The sequence below is a fragment of the Capsicum annuum genome, chromosome 1 (assembly GCF_002878395.1).
Source record: "Capsicum annuum cultivar UCD-10X-F1 chromosome 1, UCD10Xv1.1, whole genome shotgun sequence".
Classification (NCBI taxonomy): Eukaryota; Viridiplantae; Streptophyta; class Magnoliopsida; order Solanales; family Solanaceae; genus Capsicum; species Capsicum annuum.
This window is the reverse complement of record NC_061111.1, coordinates 236482625-236499279: the sequence shown is the minus strand read 5'-3', so window position 1 is coordinate 236499279 and position 16655 is coordinate 236482625. Positions and strand designations below refer to the sequence as shown.

The 16655-nt window shown below is 33.2% G+C and overlaps 1 protein-coding gene across 1 annotated transcript; it reads right to left on the bottom strand.

Moving 5' to 3' along the window:
- Nucleotides 1-6831: 6831 nt before the first annotated feature.
- Nucleotides 6832-9217, bottom strand: LOC124891515. The gene is made up of 2 exons (XM_047403239.1): nt 8957-9217; nt 6832-7442 (listed from the first exon to the last, which is right to left on the bottom strand). The coding sequence occupies exons 1-2, from the start codon at nt 9038-9040 to the stop codon at nt 7185-7187; spliced, it is 342 nt and encodes a 113-aa protein (XP_047259195.1). The 5' UTR covers nt 9041-9217; the 3' UTR covers nt 6832-7184.
- Between the last annotated feature and the right edge of the window lie 7438 nt (nt 9218-16655).

Sequence of the window (16655 nt, the reverse complement as noted above, 5' to 3'; positions counted from 1 at the left end):
AAGAAAAAGATATTAAATTTTATTTTTTTAAAAAAAGAAATAAAATGTAACTTTGTAATTACATTACGTAATTGCACCTAATTCTCTATTCCTAATTGAGAATTGGACTATGTAATTACATCTAATTTCACTTTCCTTGTGGTTCTCCAAACATATCCTTAACAATTTCTTAGTTTTACCTTATAATGGAAAGAAGTGCATAGTTCAGTGACAATATTGTCCTAAAAGAAATAAAAGTTACTTTAGTGGGATGTTGAAAGTTCAATGACATTTTGAGGAATTAACTCCAAAAAAAGTCACAAAATAATAATTGAGTCTGTAGCAGGTCCAGACTCAAGAGAGTTACTTTCACTATCCAAAGAGGTCACTTCTAATCCTTGGAGTAAAGTTAAAGCAAATGTAGACTCAAACTTCCACCGCCAAGCAACGGTAACCATGTCTGTTTTTTTATGGGAAAAAGGTTGTTTTGAGCTAGAAAGGGAATTTGTCATGAAATCCTTGGCTAGTATTCGCACCAAACTCAAAGGCCTTACTGTGAATCGTGTTTCTTCTATAAAAGATGATGTTGAATTCATACTCAACGTAATGAGTGGAATGGGTGTGGACATTTTTCTTTTGCAGAATTTGTTGGTTTCTTCCTTCGAGCTTGCAACTTCTTATAATCAAGCCCGATCCACCCTAGTTAATAAAATTGCAGAAATTGAAAAGTTAGAGCCACATTTGAAAGCCAAAGAGTATATTGAGCTTATGTTGAAGAAAAAGGATGAGAAATCGTAAGATGTATCTATTGCCTGCAAATCTCTTGAGAAGGCGAGAAAGAAGGTGAAAAAGTTAAATGCTCACCGAGATGCTGCCAAATAAGAAGCTGAAGAGGTGGAATCCAAAGTTTTAGCTATTGAGGAAGAGCTTCATAAATTTTCAGACATTTTCCTGATAACAACAAATGCCTCGAATGTCATAAAGAATTATAAGCAAGTCTTAGAGGCTACTCTACAAGATTTAGTTAATTTTAAGCTATGCTTAGATTAGACATAGGAGATGTTTCCTTTTCTTCAAACTTTCTTATCATTTTATTTTACCATTTTATTGATTAATTAAATTTATTAGTTGTAATATAAACTATTTTTTCTTTATATTGAACATTTCTTTCAATATTCCTCTTAGTTTTAAATTCAAAAATTGCTTGCTTATTTTGATGTGTTGACATCGTGGTAGAAAATTCTGACTTTCTCTTCAGACTTGTTGATCATTGGTTTCATCTTTGTCTCATGATCGAGCTAGATTTGAAACTTCAGTTTGGAAGCCTTAAGAATTAAAACTTTCAACTTGCTAACTTGATAATTGTAGGCTTGGCAAATTAGTGCCCCAAACTACAGGATTTGGGTATTCCAAATCCTATTGAAGGAGTTCCTTTCTTTTTAACAGGTTACCCCCATTAAGCCACAAATGTTTGGCACAAGTCCAAAAGTTAATCAAAATATTTGCAGACCCTACTTTTATATGGTGGATCAAGCGGGAACATGTATTTTTTGACACTCATGCAACTAAAATCAGAATAAATTTCAAGAGCCTACGTACCTTAGTGAAAAGGATCAAGTCATAACGTAGTTCTGGGTGAGTATTTTTTTGAATATATTTTATTTTGTGTGTCCAAACTTTTGCCTAGGCTGCCTCTTTTCAAGGTTTTCAACCTACGAGACTTTTTTTTTAACCATACACAATTTATCCTCTTGCAGGCTAGGAGTGGACATGCAGTTTATGCTCGTGCCTCTAGGAGCGTCATCTTCTTTCGAGGATAGAACATATCCAAGAACTTGGCATTAATAGGACCAATTTTCACATCGACTATATTGACAAGCCTGTGAGCACCATTTGAATATGTCTTTTGTAACACATATAGTCCATCCCAGTTTGAGGTAAATTTGCCTCCAAACCTACGAGAAGTAATAATGGGCCTCCATACTACAAGGACTTGATCTCCAACTTAAAGGCACCTTAAGCAAACTCTTTTTTTTTTAAAGAATGAGATAAACGGGCTTGGTAACATTCAAGATTTTGTTGGGCCTCTAGTCTCTTCTCATCAAGAGCTTCCAACTTCACAAGATGCAACTTAGCATTTTATTCTTCAGTCAGCCCTTCTTGAATTACTAGTCTTAAAGAAGATATTTGACACTCAAATGGTAGGACTACTTCAACTCCAAAAGCAAATGAATATGGGGTTGTTTGTGTCGGTGTGCAGTAAGTCGTCATATATGCCTATAAAGTTTCTTCCATTCGTTCATGCTAGCCTTGTTTGGATTTGGAGATAACGTTATTCAATAAGATGCATACAGTTGTATTGAATACTTTGGCTAGAGAATTGGTGGCAGCATGGTACAAAGAAGATTTCTGCCGCTTAAAACAAAAAAAGTCACAAATCTTATTCATCAGCTTATTATCAAATGACTTGCCGTTATTAGTTATTATGTACTGAGAAATTCTAAAGTGATAGATGATATTCACTTGGATGAAGTTATGATATTCTCCTTCTTTATTTCTTTGAGAGCAACAAATTTGGCCTATTTCAAGAAGTAATCCATCACAGCTAAGATGTACAAGTGTCCATAGAAGATTTGGAAGTGGTCCAATAACATCTAATCCCTAAGCATCGAATAGCCAAGATACGACGGTCAGGTGTAGCAATTTGGGAGGCTGAAATACAAAATCCGCATGAAATTGACCAGTTTTACACCTTTTAGCACAATCTAAATAATCTTTTTCCATCGTTGACCAATAATATCCAATCCTTTTAATATGAAAGTGGAGCTTTGGTCCAAACTGACATGATCCACATACTTCTTCCTCTCCCTAACATCACAATGGTCACGACCCGACCCTGAGATTAGTCACAATGGGTATCTCAAGCCCGCCAAGGGACGGAGACCACCCCTTTTGCCTATCCAAAGCATAACCCCAATAACAACATCAGATAACCAAACATAACAATATGATAATCAAAGTAACTCAATGAAAGCTCTAGAAGTTAATAACGCTCAATCCCACACTCTTTGTCCACAAAAGCCTTTAAACAAACCATACATTAACCTAGGTTGGGACATGCCCCTACCTATAGCCAAAAAACTCAAAAGATAGTCTTGAACATAAGGCAAACTATGAAATGATGGGTCTTCCAGAGAATGGAAGCTCACCACTTTAAGATGAACCGTGAATCGACTCGAAATCACCATACTACGAAGAGAAGCAGATATATCCTCAGACTCTACATTATGAAATAATGTAGCATCTAGGACGTTCATTGGGGTGAGCGTTTGAATGTAACTCAGGGATAAGAGGTTAAAGTAATGCCATCTCAAAACAATTCAAAGTCAAGATTAATGCTTATGTCCACATACATGCATATACATATATATATATATATATATATATATATATATATAAAATGTCAGGTTAGGGAATAGGCTTAGCATAAAAGTTAAACATTAGCCTGGATTGTGTAGCTTAACCATCATAATAGTACCCATGGGCTGTATGGGCTCTATCTCTCACCCCTTGGTCAGGTCCAGTGCATGTAGCTGCATAAACCGAAGAATAATCATAACATATATACACAAGGGACTTGAACCTCCCAGTCATATATCAAGGGTGACTTGAACACTTGGTTATTTAGACCCTCACACTGACAATTGTGATTTTCAGTATTAGTCCTCTTGGGACCTCTACCTTCATGGCGAACTACACAACCCCCTCTAAAGCCACTTAAAATATTTAGAACATAACCCATTTATCTAATCAAGAAATCATTTATTAAGGCAATATAAAGTGGTATCGTCATACCAACTGTAGCTTACAAGCAATGTCATAATGCCAAATCAACACGATTAGCTAATTGGGACTCTAACCCACTAGCCAACAGGACTCCAAAGTTCCAAGTAGGAACCAAACCATTTAGCCAAACAGGACTCTAACCACTTACCCAATAGGAATCTAAAGTTCCAAGTAGGAATCAAATCATCTAGCCATGTGGGACTCTAACCCCTCAGCCAATAGGACTCTAAATCTTCAAGTTAAGACCACTCCATAGCCATACAAAACTGTCCAGGACCATTTTAGCCATTTATGCAAGGAATTAGTTTAAAATAGTAGGTAAAGCCAAATGATTATCCATATTGCAAAACCAATTAGGCAAGTGGATTGAGGTTCTCATTGATTTAATATCAATATCCAATTAATTGAGGGGATCCACAATCCCTATTCCATCACCTCACCCATGCACCCCAATGGGCTTACAAACCATTAATTCAAAGTATAATTAATACATAAAAACCATCGAAAAAGCATTTAAACAATCATCATCCAAAAACCTCAACCCATTATTCACAAGCCATATCAAAATCATGTGAATACCAAATCAATTTATGCCATAATTTAAAACCTAAGTTTAGGGAAAGAGATACATGCCTTAATCACCAAGAAAATAAAAGAAGAAATCACACTCTATCCCTTAGATGGCCACTCTTGGAAAACCCTAACGTTTCTTTGAATAAGGAATTTTGAGAGAAGAGAAAAGTATTATTTGGTATGTTATGGATAAGAACAAGACCCTAATGGGGTTTTAATGTCATGGATTTTGTTTGGGGAAAGAGGAAAATATCCAAAGTGCCCCGACTAAATTACATAAAAACCGTCTCCAGTCGTTACGAGTGACCTTACGACTCGTAGGGTCACCTTACGACTCATCACCACCACTCATGGTCTAGACAGTGACTCGGGGCATCTTCACTAAGGTCACGAGTACCACCCTATGACTCATGACCTGACATTACGACTTGTAGCATACTAGTTGTGGTCACAACAGAATTCATGGATCATCACACTGGTAAGACCATGATTCCCACCCTACAACTTGTAGGGTCTCACTACGACTCGTGAAGTTTCAATCATAGTCAGAGCAAAAACTTTTGGGAAACCTGGGACACCTACTAGTTAGGCTACAATTTGAATATTACGACTCATAAGGAGTCTTCACGACTTGTTAGGTGAGTTGTAGTCTGGGTAGTAAGCACGAAAGTTAAAGAGTTAAAGAGGCCAACACCTGGGGTGTTACAGCAAGAGTACTCCTTCAAATGATCTTCTGTAAAGTGTGTCTTTGTAGTAAAGAAAGCAAAGTGCATGACGACAGGTGTCATTCCTTCTTCTTGGGTCCTCTAGAAGTATTCCATAACATAAGTAGTCAATGATAGGTTATTGACAATCTACCTTCACGACTTCAGAAACAGCAACGAGGTGCTCAAAATCATTTTCTACATATTCATCATCATTAAGTGGTGGTACTACCCATTCTTGACGGATAGTAACTCGTGTGTTAAAGAAGCCAAGGCATCAACTTACTTATTTTCTTTCCTTGACACATGCTAGAGGGCCATTTCTCCAAGCTATCCAATCAACTTCTAAGCATAATCATGATATGGGCATAACTCAGAGTTTTTGACTTCATAGCTTCCCAAAAGTTTCTTGATCAACTATTGAAAGTCACCAAAAACTTGTAATTATAGTTGTTTTATGTCGATAACCATCTCAAGTATAAGTATTAACGCTTGATATTCAGCATCATTGGTGGAGTAACGATTTGTCAGGGTAAACGAGTATGGGATGACCTCTCTTTATAGAGTGACAAACACCACACCAGCACCAACCCCACCTCAATGTGTGGCACCATCAAAGTATATCTTCCATGGGGTCTAACTTCAATAACCATTGCATCTTCATTAGAAAGTTTATCGATCAGTTCCCAATCATCAAGTATCAAGTAGTCTGGAAATGCTTGTCCTTTTATGGCCTTTTGGAAAATGTACACAATCTCAAAACAGTTCAAATTAAAGGTATCACCTTATAAGTCAGTCATTAAGGACTGGTTTTGACGTTACAAACTTGATGGAATTTATCCTAGACACAAGATGAATGACAAGATCTTGGAAGTAGTATTTCATCTTTTGGATTGAAAAGGCCAATGCCAAACACAACTTTTAAATTGTAGAATAATTCAGCTCATTCGGTGTTACTATTTTTCTCAGTTAGTAAAGAGATTTTTATTTTTCTTCACTATTTTCATAAGCCAATAGTAAATCCAAATGACCTTTCATGTGCCACAATATAGAGTACCAATGGCTTTCAAAGTATGGGTGCTGCAAAAATTGGAGGCTTTATTAAGTATGATCTGATACTTTCAAAGGCCATACTACAGGCTTGGTCCCATTTGAAAGGAGCATCCTTCTTCATGAGACAACTAAATGGTTGACATTTTTTAGCCAGGTTTGAGATGAACCTACTTAAATATGCTAGCTTTTCTTAGAGGCTTTTTAGCTGATGAATGTTTCAAGGCTTGGGCATCGTCAAAATCGCATTAAACTTGACTTGATCAATTTTAGTTCCTTGATTTCATATAATGAGACCAAGAAAATTTCTAGAAGCAACTCCAAATGTACATTTTAATGAGTTCATCCTAAGTTGATATCTTCAGAGCAACTCAAATACCATCCTTAGGTATTTGAAGTAGTCATTCCTCTTTTGTACCTTCACCACTAAGTCATCCACATAGCACTCGACATTTTTATAGAGTAGTCATCAAAGATGTTTTTCATAGAGCTTTGATAAGTGGCACTATCATTCTACAAATTAAAAGGCATCATCTTGTAGAAGTAAATGCCTTTGGGTATACGAAATGCAGTGACTCTTCATCATTTGGTGACATGCAGATTTTGTTATAACTGGATGAACCATCCACGAAGGACGTCGCCCCATAACTAGTAGTAGCATCAATCATAAACTTTGGAATGATAATTAGAAAATCATACTTAGGGCAGGCGTTATTGAGATTCATAAAGTCGACAAAAACTCAAATTTGTCAATTCTTCTTCCTCGCAGAAATGATGCTTGAAATCCATGTGGGGTATTTAACTTCATGAATAAAGCCAGCTTTGATGAGTTTGTTAAGATCATTTTAAATCAGTGGAACCAATCTGGCCTAAAGTGCTTTTGGGCTTGCTTAATAGGACGAGCATCATTCTTGACCGCCAACTGATAGATTGCTACTTTTGGATCTAAGCCAGACATCTCCTTATAAATCCAAGCGAAGACATCCCTATGTTTTTTTAGTATGTCCATATAAGTGATTTCTTCATCCATTTCTAGAAACAGTAAGTTGGTCTTGTGTCGTCATTGGTGCAAAGATTGACTTCCTTCAAGGGATCTATTATGGTCTTCACTCCTTTTTTAAGTTCTGATGGAGCATCTTCCTCTTCTTGAAGATTATTGTCATAAATAGGTATGTGGTAACACCAGGAAATATCTTCCATCTTTTCATCAACCTTCATTTGAGATGAGGTATCATCCACACTTTGGGTCGTAATATAATATGAAGATCCTAGCCGCAAGAAAAAAAGATACTGCATGACAAACGCAAAAGTTCATTAACCACTTGAAACTTTTGATGATAAAATATATATGTGCTTACAATAAAATATATGTTATGTTTACGTTATTATATTGAAGGGTGAAGGACTTTTGAGAAGTAGTTTAAATTTTTTACATTTCATTAAATTACACGTGCGAGGCACGTGCATTTAAACTAGTGATTTGAGAAAAATGAATGAAAAATGAGAAAAAAAAAAAAGAAAAAAGAAAAAAAAAAAAAAAAAAAGAAAAAAAAAAGAACAAGAAATAAAGAAATTAAAAAATAAAGAGAAAATTAAAAAAATAAATTAGAAGGAATCAATAAAGAAAAAAAAACAGAAAAATAAAAGAAGAAAAAAAGAAAAAGAGAAGTAGAGAAAAAATATATGAATAAAGAAATAAACAAGATAAAAGAAAGAGAAAGAAAAAAAAAGGAGTATATAAAATACAAAAATAAACAAGAAAAAAAAGAAAGGAGTATATAAAATAAAAATTGAGTGTAAATTAGATTATGGTGTAAAAATAAAAAATAAAATAATTTTACAAAAAAATTAAATAAACAAAGAAGCATATAAAAAAAATGAAACCACAAAAAAGGGTAAAAAGAAAAAAAGAAAAGAAATAAAAAGGAAAAAAGTTAAAAGTGAGATAAATAACTAAAGCTACCGGACATTTAATGTAACTAGTTTAGGTGTGCGTGCCTCGCGCATATACCTTACTTTAATGAGTTCAATTTTATAAAATCACTTGGACATAAGAGGCATGATAGTTATCACTTATCACATAATTATTATTGGTTTGATCATTGATGCTAATAATAATAAGAAAATGCAGACAATGCTAACTAAACTATCAAACAAACCTTCCGGGTCCTCTATAACCTCCTATTTAAGTTCATGCTTTCGATAAGCTGAAATTGTGTCATGTCCATACCATACAACATAATCAATCCAACCACCATTCTATACAACTCAGATTTGGCGTTTCTAAACAAAAACTAATTACTAAGGAGAAAAGATATTTTAGTACGTAGACAAGGATAATCATAATCCTCTAGCAGGTTAGAGTACTTAGGCAAGGCAAAATCACTAAGGAAAAAAAGTATTGCAAGACGATAGAAATATATTTAGTGAATATCTGAATTTAGGGAAAGACAATCTCATCTACTTTCTCATTTTATCTCCAATGATGAACATAATCTGTGTTAGGTCTGCTCCAACATGCATAGAAGAGGATGATTGTAAAAATTTAAATTATCAATATGTGAGTTAAAAGTACAGGGTTTATGTATTAGTGTTGTGTTTTGACACGAAATACAACGCCATATTTATTGACAACTCAAATTATGATAAAATTTAAGGCCCTAAAATAACTGATAAAAAAAAAACATGTGATAAAAAGTTTTGATGGAAGTATTAATTAAAATGACCTAAGATATACAGTAAGACGAAGAACTTTCATTCCATATAAAAGTAAAAGAAAAAAAAAGGAGTATATAGATGCAAACCTGGTAATAACCAATGAAAGTTACTTCGTCTTCATCGTTTAAATATGTGTGGGTAATTCCACCTAAAGACAGGCTTTTGTCCATTTCATGTTAATTCAAGCAAACATTCATAAGCTTCTGGTTTGTAGAGACGGATGGATGAATAATAACATCAGTAAAACAAGAGAGCAAGGAAAATTGGAGCAAGGAGCTCTTAGAGGCATCAAACAGCTATCAACCACGTAATTTTGAGGGCTTATTTTTTCTTTTCTCTTTATTTTTTTTTTAAATTTAAACTTGTGATTCTGTTTATAACGATTGTTAGCTTTGTATTTTTGGAATTAAAAATTTTATATTCAAATCAAAAGTGTCTTTCAAGTATAATCAAATTGTGTCCTAAATATTGGGGACCAACTGAATTATAATTTTTTTTTTGAAAAATTATGTACCCAATCGAATCTTATTCATAAATTTAGGAATTTTGTTGAAAGTAGAAAACTTTCCTCATAAATATATTTTTAATATATATTTGTTAGATAATTTTGTCTAAAGAAGAGAATTTTAATGAAGTAAAAAAAGTTCAAATCACTTTTTAATGGTCTTCACATTTTTAATATATACTAGTTAATCGCACGTGTCTCGCACGTATAACGTTTAATTATTTAAAATTAAATAATTTTATTTATTATGTAGATTTTTAATGAAGTGTAAAAAGTTCAAATCACTTTTTAGATATCCTTAACACTCTAGTATAATGATAATGTAATTTGATATTTCTTAATTTTTCTTATTCTAACGTTTTTATATTTATTTCTAGATTTTTCAAATCTTCTTAAAGTCAAATTAATTTAGAATTCTTAAACTAATGAAAAAAAATATAGTTGTCATTAATTTTGATGACTTTTAATAAATAAAGGCTTTACCATAAATATATTTAATTAATTTTCACTATTAAATATTAAAAAAAATTAGTGAAAAGATGATTTTGTGTAAAGTAAAGACTTTTAATGAAGGGCAAAAAGTTCAAACAATATTTCTAAGACTCTTCACACTTTTAATATGTTGTAGAGTTTTAGATGTAGATGTTGATGTAGATTGTAGATGTAAATATAAATGTAAATTAGTTAGGAAATATTTTATGTAAGAGAACCTTTAGTTGTAAATTCTCCATCCGTTCACTTTCACTTGTCACTTTAAGGGGTCGTTTGGTATAGTGTATAAGAACAATGCGGAATATAGTGTATTAGTAATGCTTGTATTAGGTATGTTTGTATTAGTTATTCTGATATTGTTTCTTATATATTGTTTGGTTTGATGTATTAGAAATAATATATCTTGTATTATTTCTATAGAAGAAATGTTTGTTTACAAAAATATCCTTCTTTGACTTTGTACAGTTTTTTTCAACAAAGTTCTTTTGTCATCTTAAACATAACTAGTATTGTTGAACTAGTATATAGAGGTTTAGGATTAATTGCAAGCCCTTCGTCTTTGCGCATGAAATGTTACGCCGACAAACTAAAATAGTCGAAACAAAAATAAAATACAAGAAGTAAAATTAAGAAATAGTCTCAAGATTTTTTTTAAATCTTTTTAAAGACCCTCGAAGCAAAGCAAAAATATGTTGGAGTTATTTAAACCAATTATTTATTATTGTCAATTAAAATGGTGGGAAATGAATAGTGAAATGTTTTGAGAAAATTCACTTTTGTAAATTAAAATGGTGGGAAAAGGAATTGTGAAATATTTTGAGAAGAAAATTGAGGGGTATTAAGGTCATTTAATAAGTTAATGCACGTGTTCAAAGTCTTTATATTACTAATACATAAAAAATGATGTGTATTAAGGTACTAGAAGTACACATTAATTAATGCATGCATTATGTTTTTCAATACACTCTACAAAACGACCCTAATTGTAAAATCGAACAGACGGAGTAGTTTGCTTCTATGAATGTACTTCTAACTTAATTTATGAGGCTATGTATATTTATTAAGGAAAAGTAATTAGAACATAAATTGGATATCACTTTTCACTTTTGTCCTTTTAAAGTTAAATTAAAATCATAAATATGAGCAATTAAGCATTTTGAAATCATCAACTAAAAAATAATAAATGAAGGGCAAAAATAGAATTTTTTTAACAAATCTCTATAAGATTAAACAATCAAGTTATTTTGAAGCTGAACAATAAATACCAAATTAAGTTAATACGTAGCATAAGGATTATATTTACCTATTTTTCTAATTTTAAGTTTGTTTTGACTGATATTCTTTGTTAAATGACCTCTTCAGGTCTATTTTTTAATTAAATAGACTATAAGTATTTTTTCTAGGAAAATGATCCACTTTAAAAATTTAAATTTATCTGTGATTTAAAATTTATTTATAAGTTTTTAATATTACAAATTAGTTCACAAATCACCAACTTATAAAATTTAAACAAAATTTCTTCCACCAAAATCTTTTACACACTTAACAAATTAGTTCAAACCTAATTTACGAGTGACAGATCTATTATCGATCCGACCGATATATTGACAAATCGATTATCGATCCGACTGATATATGGACAGATCAATTATCAATCCGACAAATCGATTATCGATCCGAACGATATATGGACAAATTAATTATCGATTTGATTGATACACGGACAGATTAATTATTGATCCGACCGGTTACATATATATATAAAACTTTTTTTTTTTTAAAAAGAAAGAACTAATATTAAAGGAGAGTAGAAAACTTACAAATTTGAAAGGAGAAGGAAAAAATAAATTGAAATTGAAAAAATGAGTTACAATTTTATGTTTTAAGCATATTTATAAATAGGTCCTACAGTTTTTAATATATTATTATAGTCCAATTCTTTCTTAAATTATTTTTTGTTTTATTTTAAAATGATAAAATGGAAGGAGGCTATTTTGCTAATTCTAACCTTATTAACCAAATTTTCTCGTTTTGATTATCCATCCCTCCAAAACAACTGGCAACATGTCCCCTTTCAGTTTTCACTATTGTCTCTTTCTGCCCCTCACAGACCAAGTCAAACCCCCACCCACCCACACAGAATCATTTCTAGTTTCTCTGTGAAGTCTCAAAAAGTATACTTTTATTTGTTTCCTATTTTAAGGTAATTTTCGTTCATTCTTTGTACCTTGATTATTTTGTTATGGTTTCTGTTTTATTATTGTTTTTGGCACTCTCTTGTTTCTTTTTTACTTGACCTTGTTGACTTAACTCACATTTTACTAATTTAACTATATTAATAATACTTTAAATTCTAAATTTGACTAATGCTCATCTCTTTATAACGTTTTACTTGTCTCCGCTAGACACACCCTTAAAATTTTTTTAATTAGAATGTATTTTACTAATTTAATCTTATTAATGGTACTTTAAAATTCTAAATTTGACTATTATTACTAGTTTATGTAGTTATTTAATATCAAGGACAGAACGAGAAAGAAGTAAAGTAATAAGAATCTTGATTTGCAAAAATGGACAAGTACTTTATTTGGTTCATGTTGACTTGGCACATCCATTGGAGAAACGTGCAAAGATCTTTTTAGTTATTACACTTGCTGGACTTCCATCCGATCTTGACTTAGTGTGAGATCAAATTTTGGCGAGCCCCACTGTTCCTACTATGGAAGACCTATTCACTCGATTTTTGTGATTGGTTGCACCACCTATGTCTTCTAGTTACTCCATGACACCCACAGAGTCTTCTGTTCTAGCATCTCAAACTGGAAATCAATATGGAAGCCGCTCTGGGAAACTTCGACCAAGGTGTAGCTATTGTAACAAATTTGGTCATACCTGTGATATCTGCGACTCTCTCCATGTTAGACCAAAGAATGCTCATGTTGCTCAAATTGAACCCTCTAGTAAGCCAACCAATCAACTTTTCTCTTTATCTGAAATAGAATACAATGATGTTCTTCAGTATCAAGCGAGTAAGTAGACATCTCCATCAATAGCTTCCGCTGCTCAGAGTGGTAATTTGGCTGCTTGTATTTCGCAGTCCACCACACTTGGTCCTTGGGTCATGGACTGAGGCATTACATTTATGGTAGTGAATCCTTATTGATTAATATTATTTACTCTCGATCCCTCCCCACTAATACATTTGCTAATGGTTCTGAGACTAGGGCAATCGGAGTTGGTCAATCCAATCCCTTACTTCCATTGACTCTGAATAATGTTCTTTTTGTCCTTAGTTGTCCTTTTAGCCTTTTATCAGTCAGTCATTTGGCTAAGTCCTTAAATTGTTTTGTCTCATTCTTTAGTGACTTATTTATTATACAGGTGCTCAGTACGGGAATGCCTATTGGCGTAGGGCATGAGTTTAATGGACTTTATTACCTTAATTGCTACAAATCCACTATTGTTTGTTTAGTCTTTGTCTCTTCATATTTAATCCATAGATGATTGGGACATCCTAGTTTATCCAAAATTATATGATGGTACCTAACTTGTCTAAATTGTCTAAGTTCGATTGTAAGTTCTGTCAATTAGGGAAGCACACCCAAGCTACTTTTCCATGCAGTCCTAATAATCGTATAGAGTCTCTTTTTCATTTAGTTCATTATGATATTTGGGGTTCTAGTAGAGTTAGTTCTGCATTGGGTTTTAAGTACTTTTGGTACTTTCATTGATGACTACTCAAGGGGTGCTTGGATTTTCTTAATGAAAGATCCTTCTGAATTAATTTCCATATTTTAAACCTTTTGTACTGAAATACAAAATCAGTTTGATGTTTCTATTCACACATTTCGTAGTGATAATATATGCGAATATTATCATCTTAATTTTAACAGTTTATAGATTGCGTACATCTTACCCTCCCCAGACCCTATTATGTGGGAATACACTGGGTTTGTTGTTGCTGTTGTTGTTGTAATTTTAACAGTTTATGTCTTCCCATGACATTCTTCATCAGACATCTTGTCATTCTTCATCAAACATCTTGTCCTTATACTACACAACGTGATGGGGTAGTAGAGAGAAAAAATAGGCATATTGTTGAGACTGCATGCACCCTTCTCTTACAAACAAATGTTCCATTGCATTTTGTAGGGAGATGTCGTGCTCGCCTCTTTTTATCTGATTAACAGTATGCCTTCCTATGCTATTCAAAATCAAATTCCACACTCTGCTTTATTTCATAAGTCAACCTTGTTTTCTTTTCCAGCACGTGTCTTTTGAAAGTATATGTTTTTTCCATATCCACACTTCATGAAACAAAAATTGGCTCTTTATGTTTTAAAATATGTATTTCTCGATTATTCAAGGGTACAGAAAAGATATTGATGCTTCTCACTTTACCTTCAGTGATACCTTATGGTTGCTGATGTTACTTTCTTTGAAGGTCAACACTACTTTACGTCCTCTCTTGCTGAACAGTTAGGCATTTTTGAGGATCTACCAATTCCATCTTTTGGGGATCCTGCTGTAGTCTATCCTTCCACACCACCTTCGATAACTCTATTTTCCACCACTACATCTTCACCGCTTTTATTTATCATCATCGTCCACATCCAAATGATTCATGTCTGCCTCCAGAATCCTTCCCTGCTGAGGACTTGTCTACACAGAGTCCTTCATCGCCACTCGTAAAGGTAATCGCTCTACTCGTAACGCTCATCCTACTTATACTTGATTGAGCTATCATCGTTTATCACTGACCCATTCTGCTTTTATATCATCACTATTATCTGTGTCTATTCCTAAGACTACGGGAGAAGCTCTTTCTCATCCAGGCTGGCAACAAACTATGATTGAGGAGATCTCTGTCTTGTACTTTAGTGGTACTTGGGTTCTTGTTCCTCTACCTCCAGGTAAGTCTAAAGTTGGTTTTCATTTGATATATATAGTAAAGGTTGGTTCCAGTTGGTTGTCGTTGGATATATACAGTGAAGGTTGGCCACGATGGACAAATTAATTGCCTAAAGGCTAGACTAGTGGCCAAAGGTTATGCACAGATTTTTGGTCTTGGCTATGGCGATGCATTCTCTCTTGTGGCTAATAGTGCTTTAGTTCATTTCTTTTTATCCATGGTTGTTGTTCTCCATTGGCCTCTCCACCAGTTGAATATTAAAAATCCTTTCTTTATGAAAACCTCGAAGATAAGGTATATATAGAACAACCGTTTGGCTTTGTTTCTCAGGGAGAGTCTAGCAACATGGTGTACAAACTACGACGAGCACTCTATGGCCTGAAGCAGTCTCCTCGAGTATGTTTGGGAAGTTTAGTATGGTTATTTAGGAGCTTGGCATGGTGTGAAGTGAAGTTGATCATTCTATGTTTTATTATCACTCTGTTCCAGGTTTATGCTTGTGTTTGATGGTGTACGTTGATGACATAGTTATCATGGGTAATGATGGTGAGGGAATTACCAAATTAAAACATGAGTAACTTACATAAATCCCTGATAGTTTAAGCAATATTACATAAAATCCCATTTATTTTGCTAATTACATCATATCCCAGAATTTTGAATTGGTGATACATATGTTAAGAAATGATACATATCTGAAAGTGATACATATGTAACAGATTAGGTAATTATTTTAGGAAGCACCGAATTTTCTTTGATTTTAACAACATAAATCTTGCCTAAACTGTTACAAGCATTAAAAATGCAATTTCATTCGTTAACAGTACAACATTGAAGCAAACCATATTAGAATCTCAAAGTTTTTCAATTTTGGTACAAAAAAATTCAGTAGTTAATATATTTTTTTTCTAAATTTTGTCAATGGATCTCGTCATTGTGTTGTTGCGTTGTTCAGGAGAACTGGTTTCTGAGATAAGGTACGATAACTATCGGGTCGACGGTATTGTAATTTATGAAAAAATGTCGTACCGAGATTTAATGAACGCCATATCAACTCAATTGAAAATTGACGTATCTCTGAAAAAAATTCATGCCAAATACGTTGTTCAAGACAATTCATCAGCGTTGGAGATTTATAATGCTATGGCTGTGAAATTTTTTCTTCAGATTTTGAAAGCTAAATCTATATTCGGGAAGTATCCACTGTGTATTACAACGAGTGATATTGTAATTGACAGTGATGATGTTGACACGGATGATATGACATTTGAGTGTTATGATTTTGTTAAGCCGTCTGAACTTGCAGTTGATGTAGTTGGTAAGTTAAATCTCTGCCAATTGTTAATGTAGGTGGTGAAGAACTGATAAGTGATTGCTATAATAGTGTTGTTAAGGAGAAGCAAAATTATAAAAACAAAGATACACTTGTCTCGGTAATGCGTAACTATGCAATCAAGCACATGTTCAATTTCAGAGCTGAGAGATCTAACAAGCAGAGGTTTGTTTTTTACTATATAATGACAATTATTGATTTATTTCACAATTTGATACATCTAGAAGTTGTAGTGATACATTTATATATTAGTGTATGTAACACCCCGATTTGCTGAACCGGAATGCTACATGGTGCTCATGACCTCGAGGGACCACAAGATAACCCATGACTAATATCTGTACCTGTATACTGCAAATCATGATATAATAATGTAGAATACATAGAACTGTAAGGCCATAAGGTTCAACTGAATAAAATCATGTGGGTGAAAATACCCAAAACAACTCAATCTGAAAGCTAAGTCTGAACGTAAATATGAAAGCCTCAAAACTATCTGAATAAGAAGTTGAAGGAACATGTATCCAACTAACTCTGTAAAAC